The sequence below is a fragment of the Cavia porcellus genome, unplaced genomic scaffold, assembly GCF_034190915.1.
Source record: "Cavia porcellus strain 051 isolate PalLab524CR breed Dunkin Hartley unplaced genomic scaffold, mCavPor4.1 scaffold_9, whole genome shotgun sequence".
NCBI classification, from domain to species: Eukaryota; Metazoa; Chordata; class Mammalia; order Rodentia; family Caviidae; genus Cavia; species Cavia porcellus.
Genome location: NW_026947492.1, coordinates 49,889,830 through 49,903,241, shown reverse-complemented (window position 1 = coordinate 49,903,241; position 13,412 = coordinate 49,889,830). Strand labels below are relative to the sequence as shown.

Genomic DNA, 13,412 nt, shown 5'->3' with positions numbered 1-13,412 from the left:
TCTGACTTTAGGTGGAAAATTTAGCATGATCAGTCATGTGAATACTATAACAGTTAGGTTCCAATGGAAATGGACAGGTTGGTCATGATGATTTATGAGGCTTCCTTTGCAATTACCTAAATTCCTGAAAGTTCAACACACTAAGAATAATACTGTAAGAATTTAGCAATTTTTAATGCTATTTTGCTTACTGGATATCTTTTATTTCTTTAAATCATCTATAAGTGGCTTTTAAAGAGGAAGTTTCATACTGTGATGCTTAAAGGTTGCCTTTTTTCCTTATTTGTGCTTCTATTTGCACAGGAAAAAGATTCAATTCAGGATTATTGCCTCTAATTGTAATTTATATGATGCTTTATTTCCTGATGATTACTAATCTTTTTTCTTCTTCCTTTTCCCCATTTCTAATTTAGTTCTATTTTCTTCCCTCTCTTTTCTATGGTTTTTGTAAGCCGTTAGTGCCTTAATTGATAAACTTCAGTGAAATGAGTTGTGACCAGACAGTCAAAAGCATAATATTAGTTCTACACAGGGAATACATTTTCAAAATACTGGTCTTTGACTTTTCAACTTTCATTGTAATCAAACCTCAGTATAAGAACACTTATTTGAATTGAATATGTATGCTCTCTTGACTTTTATAAGGACAAATCCAACTTTACCTGTAAGGAGAAATAACAAATGGAACAATGACCTTAAAGAAAACAAAACTTTTTATTTTTCATCTTGTCTGAGAGTAGAAATGATTGTGTTGAGAGCTAGGAGATTAAATTCTGGCACTTGTCAGGAAACTGGCAAATAGCCATCTTTTCTGCTTGCTTCTACACTTTGCCTTTGTGCTATAGATTGGTTTAATAAATGCACTGTTGTGTAAAATGTCATTGTTGCATTGCAGAATGGAGGATGTCTCGTGCTACCTTTTCCTCAAGATGACATATCAATATTGGTCCTTGGCAATCTAGGGACTTCAAGCTACACAAAAGGAATTTTTATGGTTCAGACAAAGGGTAGAAATCAAAATCACTCTTAAAACCATGGAAATATATCTATTATTTTCTTTGAAAGGAAAACAATATTCTTTTCAAAATGTTCCTATTTTTAAAGATAAATAATGCTATCAAATTTTAATGATTATTTTTAGAAAACAAAACATAAATGATTAGTAATATTTTCTAAAAGTTCTATCAAGTCAAGTTGATCAAACAAATGGAAAAGAAAGGAAAAAATATAACAGTGCATATCTTAGAAAATGGCCCCAATTTCTGAATGTCTAAGCATATAAATTATTAAGAGCATACTGTAAGATAGCCTTTCTCCAACATTATTGGTGGAAGTAAGGGGTTTTACAGGGATATGATCACTGAGGGGAACTTTTAAATTTTGTCTAGTATTGCTCACTCCTGGATATCACAGACACATGGCTCAGGTCCAGCATCCTGCTAAGTGTCTACTTCTGTAGACAACTGAGTTTTGTTGAGGGACTCACATAACTTCTTTACACTCACCCTTACATATAATCTTTCTCATATCTCCTGATTATAGACTCTTATCTTCTAACAAGGCAATTTAAAAAGAAGTCCAACATCACGTAGGGAAGAAGCAGAACCTGCAATGTGGATCCACTAACGAAATATTATGCTGTGTGTGTGTGTGTGTGTGTGTGTGTGTGTGTGTGTGTGTGTGGTGTGTGTCACAACCACTGATACTGGAGCTCAGCTTGGCATCTGGTCTATTTAGGGAGAAAGTCATTTCCCACTTTGTGTCATAATTCTACATTTTCCTTTAACATGCACAAGAAAGCTTTTGGTGATGATTCTAGAATTTTTTTTCCCCCTGGGGATTGAACTCATGACCTTGCTTGCCAGGAAGGTGCTAATGCTGCTGAGCTAAATCCCCATCCCTAATTCCAGAATTCTTAGACTGATATAAAAATTCAAGCTCTATTGCTGCCTAGAAAATTACCACAAATTTATTTGTTTAAGGAAACATCCATTAATGTTTTTTAAATGGTCCTTAATTCTATGTAGGAGTATGACCAAGAGAAAAATGAGTGTGAAAAAGAAGTAACATGAATATTAGGAAAAGAGACAGAAGGTAAAAGGAGACTAAATAAAGTAGGTAAGAGATGAGGGGAAAGGGAATAGAAAAAAAAGACAAACAGGAACGGTAAAGACAGGTTATTGGGGGAGCAGAAAGGAGCAAATGTAACATTTATTGAGTACTTACTGTGTTTGACATAGCTAAGGATTTGGTCCTTACTGAATCCTTATTCTAACTCATTAACATAGAATGATTTTTATCACTATTTTACATATAAGAAAACAGAGACTAAGAGGGTTTAGTTTAAATAAGGTAATTATATTAGTACACAGACATCCGAACCTATATCCTCCCTGAGTTTATTATACTGTTCTGCTCCCACACCCTCAAGGATGAATAGTGAGGTTAAGAAGTACCCCTCACTTTACTAATCTAGTCTCAAACACTATTCCTATCACACAGACAAGATTTAGATTGGCTTAGCTGGGGCCCGAGCATCACATCTATGACTGTAAATCATGATATATGAACTTGAATGGATCAAGAAATGCCTAGTACATTAGTGGAGTGCAATTGGGTATGTCTGTGGTTGACTAACATATATTTCAGTAAACTGAGAGGAGAAGGCCCATCCCAAGTATAGGGGGCACCAAACCGTAGATTTGTAGCCGGGATGGAATAAAAAAGGAAAAGAAGGAAATGTGCCTGCTTCTGAAGACTTCTAGTGTTTCCTGTTACCTTTGGATACTGGTCTATATTTTCTAGCCTTCGAACACTGACTTACAGTGATAACTCTACAGTGAACTTTCAGGCCTTCTGTCTTTGGACTGGTGCTAAACCCCTTTTGTTTGGCAGCTTTCATCTTCCCTCTACCTGCTCCTGGGTTCCTCCGGCTGCCCAACACAGAGTTGTCCATCGTTGATTCTTCTAACTCTGAGCCTGCAAGCCTACCTAAAAAATTCCTCTTACATACTTATACACGTATTTTATTTTAATTACATTCTCCTAGAGAACCCTGGCTAGTATACTATGTATTTATGCTGATTTACAATGTTCATTATTTGAGTCAAGATTCTTGGATTCTAGTTAAAGTAGACCTCCAAATGTGTTATGCCTCTGGATGTTACTCTTCTGAAGCTCAGTATCTCCTCTGAAACTGATTATAGGAATTGGGCTAAATCACCTGGCATGTTCTTAAGATCTGTATTTAATGTCATGCTGCCAAATTTTCAAATAATTGTTATTCTTGAACACTTAAATGTTCCCAAATCAATCAACTATATGGCAAAGAGCCGAAAAGTAGGGAACAATCTTAGCAGAACTATCTATTAAAATAAGGTGGAGATTCAATAGCTCTCCATACCATGTCAAAAGTTATAATGTGGATTGGAGAGTAGCTATCTTTTATTGCTTCAGTTAGGGTCATTGCACATAAGATTTTAGGGTTTTTCATCCTACAACCCTAGCAGGTGATATGCACATCCAGGAAGCAAAACTGAAGACCAATAGACAGGGGTCAGAATAAAGAAAATTGTGACTAAATAGAAAATTAACCATGCCTAACACATAATAAAAGCTCACCAAATGTTAACACTTATGATTATTATCGCTACAACTCTCAAATGAAGTATCCAGGACAGCAGAGTTACCTTTTTCATTACAGATGTGATTGTCATCCAGATCTACAGAAAAAGATTGGTGACAATCCCAGAGATGCCATTTTTTTTAAATTGTAGAAGAACCATGTAACATCAGATCTCTTCTATCATAAGCCTAGAGCCAGCATTTGTTAAGGGATGGTGGGTCCCCCATGTTCAGTAGAGAATGGTTCCAAATGATGATTGTAGTTCACCTATTTTTGAATTATACTCTAATGCATCAATTTATAAACTTTAACAATGGAGTTTCTTCAAAATATCTGCCCATACCTTCATACATATTGAAATCAAGTAATTGAAAACATACCAAAACCAAGAATAAAAGCATTATTAGACTTCAAAACAAAATTATAGGAAATCAATAATAGCTACCATCAGGTCTCATTTTTGTCAGTGTAGCTGTTCATACTATCACATTACTAAAATCAATTCTTATAAACTCTTTTGAAGTTCTAGGCATGTATAAGCCTATACAAGTACATCTATCCTTTCTGTATTGGAGGGAAAAAACAAAACAAAATATAAGAAAAATAAGAAGCAAGAGACAAATAAATAACTATAATGAAGAGACATCATGGTAGCCATTAATGATTTCCTATTACCTGGTTTTGAAGACTGGTAAGGTGTTCATTCTTTTGTTTTAATTGATCTTATACTATTTTGTTTTGCATTAACTTATTGTGTAAGAAGGTATGGACAACTATTTTAAAGAAAACAAGAGACATTACGGTAACCACTGTTGACTTCCTGTTGTGTTGTTTTGAAATCCTGTGTTATCTGCATTGTTTTTCTGTGATCTGTTTTGTTTTGTTTTGCTCTATTTTATTTTATTCTCTTTAAAATAAAAAAATAAGTCCCTATAAAATGGCTCAACATTAGCAAATATAGTTCCCTCTCTGACTGTCTATTTCAAACCTCTATGTGTTCAACATGAATACTTCCTCATGTTAAATTATTTAGTCAATTCGATTTGAAAATTGTATTGCCAAAAAGCATGTGTGTCCTGTGGAAGTGACTTTTTTATTGATAAGAGATACACATGTACCTGAAAAGACAATGTGATTCTCCTCAGGGAGCTGCAAACATGTAGTTGTCAGCAATAAACACTGCATCACAAGTGGATAGAGAATTAGTGTACTTTGCTTCATAAGAAAAACACCGAGCTAGATTATTCATGCTTTATGAAAACACACAGGAAAGCAGGGCTGTGAAGTCAACATTTCTGTCACTTGGGCCACATTCCTCAATGCAATTCCACATAAGCTAAAGTCATTTTAACTTACTGACTTTGTTGTGAGATTGATAAAACCCTCTCTTGATCAAAAGGACTGACATTCTTCTAAGTGTTTTTTTCTCCACTAGACCTCAGGTGTGGGCTCTTTAAACACATTCTTGCAGTTTTAGCAAGAATCTTCATGAGTCTGTTTAGATAATAACCTCCTATTTGGCATCAGGTCACTTTCCTCGCACTCCATCCTCATTGTCTTTAACATCATGGCTTGTCTCAAACAAGAATCTTATCAAGTCCTTTCAATCAGAATCCCTTTTATTCTTGAAAATTATTCTAGTAATTTTCTGCCCATTGACCTCAATTCCTTCCCTTAGCTATCTGTCCCTACTTGTTCTTACACTCATAGATATGTGCTTATTTTCTCTTCTACTTCAAACACTCCGGGGTAGTATTCCTGCTTGAAGAAGATCTTGTTTATGGTCTTGATTGTCAAGAGTAACTTATTTAACACCACTTCCCTATCACTCTGTAGGTTTATCATCCTTTCTTTTCTCTACTAATTTATATTCATTCAAAAACTCATCCACTTACCAAAAATTTATTGAGCTATATGTCTCTATGTATAGATGTATCTGCTGGTCTGATGATACTTACAATCTAGTAGGAGTTTAAAATGGCATCAGGTATGTCATTATCCCCAGGTGAGTCTAAGACTCTGATATATTTTTTAACCTCAATTTTTTAAGCCTTTTAGTTAGTGTTTTAAATCTCCCAAATAATATAATAATAATTATATTACTACTACTATTATTATTATTATTATTATTACTAATTATTTTGGTACAGGGGGTAGAACTCACAATCCTGCATTTGAAAGGCAGGTGCTTATGAGCCAAATCCCCAGCCCCTACTCTTTAAATCTCTAATAGGATTTTATATTGTTTACTAACTGGCCTATCTAGTTGACTATTTCCACAAAAAATATTTAGGATTTTTAGAAAGAGCATGGCTCAAGCAGATGCTACTGTGGTACCTAGCAGTATCTGGTTCTATTCAGTCCACTTAAACTCACCACATAGTGTTTTTCTAAGTCAAGATGTATTTATTTTTGTCCTACGTGACAACTTTTTTTCTGTGTTCCAGCTCAGATTTGCAGGATTATTGCGATCTTAGTTATCTTTTAATACTCAGGCTGGATCTTCCTATGAAGTAATCTTTCTCCTCTCTATTTCTTGTTCTCTCTCCCTCCCTCTCCTTCTCAATATCTAGAGAAAGCCTTACAAATAGTTGCTAAACTCATTAATAGTATGTTGCCTATAGGACTGCATTATCTTCTGATACTACTCAGAGAACATTGTTTCTATTTTTTATATTTTCTCATTAATTCATATTATTCTTTCCAAGACTGAAGGCCCTATAAGAACAAAAAATGTTTGTATCTCCTCCTCAGAGTTCCTGTTTCAAAGTCACATTTAGTAGCTGTCAACAAACACAAATTAAATACTAGCTGAAATTCAGTACACAGCAAGAAATCTGTAAAATTATTATAGAATACTTGCTTTGACAACCTTCTCCTTCAACTTCAGAAATTCTGCCTAACGTTTTCTTCAAAGACACAAATGGATTTCACTGATGCAGCAGATCAGCTGGCAAATAATTCTAATGTTTCAGATCTTTACCTGAGTCTGCCATCCTCTGCTGCAGCACCTCCAGGGATAATCTTTGTAATAAATATGCCAGGGTCATCTCCAATGTGGGGGTTATCTGTCCCTCCAGCAATACTGAATCCCAGGCCAGAATTTCCCTGTAGAAATAATAAGCAGATATTAAATGACATGCTTGTTATCTAAAAGCTAGTTCCTCTTGTACTTTGTTATCATGTTACCAATCAAATGGAAGTCAGGTGAGAACTGTCTTATATGCAGAATCATAAAGTGCACATTCAGCAGACAAAACGTCAGGATAACACGCCTCTTTGTCCTTGCGTTGTAAGAATTCAAAGGTAGTTACATTTTTCTTTAAAAATACCTTCTATATGTAGCAATTAAAATGATTGCTATGAATTAGGAAATTAAGGCTTACAAATTGTGTAACAAGGAAACAATGCAGTTCTTAGCGTATCAATTATAAAAATAGTACAGTCACTACAAATTAATGAAAAGAAACAAGTTAGGTGAAAATATTTGACTTGGTAGAATACTGCAATTTGGGTGATTTTACTTTGTTATTTGTAAGGTTTTTTAAAAATATGGATTATCCATCAAATAAATGTGTCCCTATGCAATGCAACATGCATTGGCTTCAGAAGATAGGGTCTGCTTCTGAAAGCATACTACATGCAAGGTATTTTCCACAATAAGCAAGGCTTTTTCTGCACTAATAAAGAAGGCATGCAATAGTTTACTCTGTAAATCTGAGTAGTTTATATTCTAATAAACCTTTCAGACTTCTGTATATTATAGTAATTGACATACATTATACACATATCTTTCCAAAACTTGTATTTAAGGCATAATTGAGTCCTCTTAAAATTTACATACCATCTTATTTATTTCTTACTCGTATACTCTCTTTCAGTAGCTAACTTCATATTTCCACAATTGTATTCTGATACTATTTTCAGTTTACGTTATATTTCAAGCTCTTTCTCTACAGTGAGACAATATTTAAATTATTCATTTTAAATTGATAAATAATCTTTTGCTAGGACTTATGCAGTCATTTAACTGGCCTCCTGTCACTGAATATTTAACCTTTCTACATATTCTTAAAACAAATTTCACTTACTAAATTTATGATTACCTGGTCAAGTTCCACCCTTGATTAAAAGAGAAAACTAAGAATGTAATAGTTAATCTTGAGAAATTAATTGGGGTACTCAGTTAGAAAAACTTCAATGTCAAGATAAAGACAACCATAACTTGTTAGTTGCATACTGTAAATGGCAGGGTAACATTCAGCAATTAGTAGGAAGTGAATCAATACAATTGAAATCCAATGTATTATTTCCACAATTGTATAATTATGTTGAAAAGTTAAAATTAATAATCCAGGCACACCAACTAAAATCTTGTATTTCTGACATTTTAATTCTGCTTTGTCTTTGAAAAATTGTTAAAGTCATTGTTTTAATCAGTTGTTACTTATTAACAATCATGTAATCATTTGTTTATTTAGTATTTATTACATATCTGCTCTGTGCTGGCATTAGACTAAGCCCTAGGACTAGAAAAGTGAACATTTCAATGTATGAGGCAGAAGGGAAGTGCAGAGTGTAGATCTGGATAACAGAAACAAACATAGCAACTCAGTGCCATAGAAGAAGAAGTATAGTAATGGAGGAGGAGGAATCCATATTAAAAGCCCTGAGGTGAGAAAGATTATACCAGGGCCAATAAACCAACAATAAAGTTAGAATAAAGAAAGCGAAAGGGAAATTGGACGGGATGAGTTTTAATCATGTGATTATGAGAACGGAATCTCTATAACCATTTTGGGGTTATAAATTCCTATTGATACCAGGTAACTAACTACATCAGTACTGGTTGATGTTGTGACTGACTCTAATCTAAGGCTGTAAGACATTAAGACTAGATGATTCCTGCCTTCATGGAATTCCAAGCATAGTGGAGAAGGCTGTGATAAACTATGTTTCACATAGTACATCATCTCAATTATGTTGTCAAGTATGTAGTGAAGAAGATTGTAAATAAGTGGTTTATGAGGCAGTTTCTCTAGGATTCAGAGGTTTGGAGGGAAAGGGAGATTTGAAGATGAGTACTAGCAACATAACTTGACTCTATCTCCAAAACATCCATGGAGTACATTGGTCTTACTCAGGGATTACTGTCTCTTGGTTAGTGGTGGTAGGGAAGAAAGCTGAGTTTGGAAAATACCCAAATGTTTTTTTTTTCAGGTATTACCAATATATTGGAAGACAGCATACAAAATTTTGTCATTTCAGCAAAATGCTAATGATCTAGTTCTTAAACTTGTCTCATTTTAATTTCATACATTAGCCTCTATGAACATTGAGCCTCTAAATCAAACTTTTTTTTCTGCATCAACTACAACATAACTTATCTCTGAGACTTTTCTTATGCTGTTTTACTCTGTCAGAAATCTCTCAATTTCAATTGACTGACCCAGTTGTTCATGTATTGTAAGATACGGTTTATATAGCATTGGTTCTAGGTAGTATTTTTAAATTTTTAAATTATTATTATATATTCATATAGCATACAAAGTGGTAGAATGATTTTTTAATAAAAATTGGAAATACTAAATCAAGCTAACTAGCACATTTATCCCTTAAAATCTTTAACATTTCTTTATGATGAAAACATTAGATATTTACTTTGTACAGTGATGTAGACAGAACTTAGTTATTAGCTACATTCACCAGACTATGCAATTGATTCCAAAAAACTAAAATCAGACAGACCTCCTCTCTAGACTTACACCTTCTGAGTATCATCTTCCCATTCCTTCCAACTTCTGGCCTACAGGTAATGACCATTCTTCTATCTCATTTTATGAGATCAATTGTTTTAGACTCCACATACAAGCGAGACTAATACAGTATTTGCCTTTTTGTATTTAGCTTATGATATTTAACATAATGTTTTCTAAATCCAACCAAGTAGTTGCAAATAATATTTCTTCTTTTTAAAAGACTGAATGGTATTCAATCAAGTAAATAATCAGTTTTTTAAATCCATTTACCCTTTGATGGACAATTAGTTTTATTCCACCATTTCGTCATTGTGAATCATGCTGGAATGCTTGTGAGGGCACAGATAGTCTTTAAATATGTTGATTTCAAGTCATTTGAGTAAGTAATAAGAAAGAGGTTTCTGGATAATACAGTAGTTCAATTTTAGTGTTTTACCAACCTCCAGAACATTTTTCAGAATAGCTGTTATAATTTATATTACCACCAATAATATTCTAATGGTTATTTTTTTTCTCATTCTAACTGGCACTTCTTTTGTTTTTTTATTAATATCCATTCTAATAAATACAAGGTATTATCTCATTGTAGTTTTAAGTTGCATCTATTGATATATTTTGAATATTAAACTCTTATTAGTTACATGACTTACAAATATTCTCCCCCCCATGCATTGACTATCTCATTTTTTTTTTCTGTGCAGACGGTTTTTATTTGAAGGCAATATCATCATTTTACTTTTGGTTTTGCTATGTACGCTTTCAAGGTCAAATAAAACAATAATTTCCTAGAGGAATATAGATTTTTCTCTATTTTTTACTAATAGGTTTCTGGGTTTAGGTTTTGAGTTTTTGATCCCCTTTGAATTGATTTTGGATATAATAAGATATGAGAGTTTAATTTTATGCTTTTTCATATGGATATACAGTTTTCCTGAGGTCATTTAATATGGAGACTTTTTGTCACATATATTAAAAAACAATCAACTCATCGTAAAGATGTGGGTTCTTTTCTGGGCTATTTTTTTCCATTGGTTGATGAGTCTACTTTTATAACGGTACTGTATTATTTTAAATACCATTGCTTACCATGCTATTTCAATTAGTATTTTTTATAGCATAGTTTGAAATCTGGTAGCAGGAGGCATCTAGATTTGTTCTTTTGCTCATCACTCTCCTAAATATTTAAAGTTTTGTGTGGTTCCATATAAGTTCCAGGATTGGTTTATCCTGTATTATGAGAAATGGACTGTAATTTTGATAAGGTTTGTATGGAATCAGATCTCTTTGGAAAATATGAATATCTTCACAATTTTAAATCTTCCAATCCACAAACTCAGAATATCTTTCTATTTAATTGTCTTGTTTAATTTTTTTTAGAAATAATGTATGTTTTTCAGTGTACAAATCTTTTATGACTCGTTAAATTTATTACTAAGCATTTTATAGTTACTGTAAATAAGCTTTTTCTTTTCATTTCTTTTAAAGAATATCATTGAAATGCATGTGTTTTTGTCTTCATCTACTAATGTGGCATATCACATTTATTAATTTGCCTATGGTGAACCATCCCTGCATCCTAAGGGTAAATCTTGATCATATAAAATCATCCTTTCAGTATGCTATTGGATTCAGCTGGCTCCAGGTAATGTTAAATAATAACTCCAATTCTGTGAATAGGGCACTTTTGTTTGTTTTATTGTGGATTTCTGTGCTTACCTAAGTCATGCGTTGTTGTTTTGTAGTTACCTATTTTTCTTCAGGCTCATAGAAGCAGGAGCTCATAGAAGACAGGACTGTATGGCATTATCCTTGTTTAATATTAGTCCTGTGTCTGGCACATAATATTGTCAGTAAATATTTGAAGAATGAATGAGAAGGCAAACAAACCTATTGAGAATGTTTGTGCCCTAAAAAAAGACCCTGAAAATGCACAATAAAAGTCCACAATGTGCTAAGAAATGTAATGTGGAAGTGGAAGCAATTTGTTTTGTTTGGCTATAAAAATAGAAAACTGAAAACTTGTATTCAAGTAGTGACTCAGAATAAGAATGGAATGATCAAACAGAATTGTCAAATTGAGGATATGATGCTCTGGAAGGGATGGAGTGTCCTTCACTGCAGGAGTAGCTGGCTAGGCACTGGGCATAAGAGGTTAAACTGGATGATTCCAAAGGATTCTTTTGGGACTCAGGCCAGCTGTAGAAAAACTGTGCAATAGAGAAAAAGAAGTGATTTAGGAAACATTCCTTGGGAAATATACTACTGTTCCTTTTTTTAAAACATTCTATGAATCAACAAATCTTTGAAGTAATGGCTTTAATAACAACCTAGAACACTTAAGCATTGTTTTTAGAGTTGTCTGCAATATGGAGAATGTGCATCTGGTTTTCGCTAATATATATTCCTTTGACTCCAAACCCACTAGAAGGAAAGGAATAAATGGATCACAGATTCTACAATGGCAAGAGGTAGAGATAAACAGAATAAAATTTTCCCAGTATATCAGTACTAACAATTCCTGAAAGCTTTCATAGTTCTATCAAAATCAGTCTACTAGCTGGGTCTGGCCATTTACCCCAGTTCTTTAGAATAGGTTGACATAAATTCAGTAAAGAAAATGATTTGAAGTGCTTTCCCCTCTCCTCTTATTGTTCTCTTCCAGTTTTTGCTAATAGCCAGCAGCGTTCAATGAAACGGAGGACAGAAAAAAGCAGCAGTGAAATTGCTGCCTACTGCTCTCCATGGCTGAATCACTTCAGTTCCCTGACAATCATCCTACAGCCTGCCAGCTGCAAAGGCAGCTCGCAGCTCCTCTCTCTTCAATGCATCAGTCTCTCCATGTGAACAGGCAGACCCCTGGCTGACTCGCTTAGATTCCAAAATTTGTGGCTAATTAACTGAATGTTGACCATTGAGCCAATAAATGGAAACTTTGAGGTGCCACACTGGTAAAGGGCAGCACCTTTGCAGAGTCCTGGGTGGGCTGGCATGTTTTTGTAATTGGGCAGATTCCACAATGGATGAATGTGCCTGGCATTTTCCACTCTTTCTCCTCCTTACCATTACCAGTCCTCCACAGTTGCTGATTCTCCCTCCCTCAGTAGCAGAAGGCCATTGGGTAAAACCATCTTTTCTCAGAACAGAATCAGACAAAAGAAGACATTTTATCACAAAATTGATGGCTATAAATATAAGTACATTGTCCTCAGGAAAGCTCCTCTTTCACTACAAGTTGATACCTCAGGCTGATGTTCATGAACTATAGTCCCCATTGTGGGAGGTGATGGTAGTGTACATGACCTCTCTGGACAAGCCCTCTTCCCTGCAGATTCCAAACCTTTTTCTTTACACACAGTTCTCTTATTATCCCAACTTTCCCTGTATTCCTTTTCTGACAAAGGCTCTCATATTCGAATCTCAAGAGTCATGCAGTGCTCCCCCCCCATTTCCCTTCTCTGTTTTCATCCCTACAGTCTGAGACACCCCCAGTCCTTCTCATGCCATGCACATTACTCCATGGTTAATTTGTCTCAAACAACCCTGAGGCTTCCCTTGTGTTTCCCAATATTCAATAGCCCTTAAACTTCAGTGGGGGCTCAAACCTATTATCTGCCATTTGTTAACAAAAGGGTTTCAGAAAGTCACTCAGTCACTCACCTTATGACATCTTTATTTTCCCTGTCCTCAAATCCAAGGGCTCCTATTGCCTAATCCAAGATCCTAGGATTATTAACTGTGTGATAACTCCAAATCACCCGGTGGTGCCAAACCTTTACACTATACTATCTCATATTCCTACATGTACCTCTCACTTTCCTGTATTACAACTTAAAAATACTTTTTTCACTATTACCTTACACCCTGATTGCCAAGATTTCTTTGCCTTTAGATGGACGAATCCAGATACTCTCTAATCTACACAGTTTACCTAAAGTCCTACCTCAAGGCTTCAGGAATTATTCATAGTTCTGCAGCCAAGCTCTTGCTGCTAACCTTGCAGCTGTCAATCTTAAACCTCACACTCTTCT

At 34.5% G+C, this 13,412-nt stretch overlaps 1 protein-coding gene across 26 annotated transcripts in view; it reads right to left on the bottom strand.

Moving 5' to 3' along the window:
- The window catches only part of Dlg2 (discs large MAGUK scaffold protein 2), a 1,893,126-nt gene that overhangs the window by 550,780 nt on the left and 1,328,934 nt on the right, over positions 1-13,412 (bottom strand). For all 26 annotated transcript variants that reach the window (XM_063256338.1, XM_063256340.1, XM_063256341.1 and 23 more), the window contains one exon: positions 6,609-6,733. In XM_063256338.1, the coding sequence (XP_063112408.1) occupies positions 6,609-6,733 (125 nt within the window). The remainder of the gene's footprint in view (positions 1-6,608; positions 6,734-13,412) is intronic.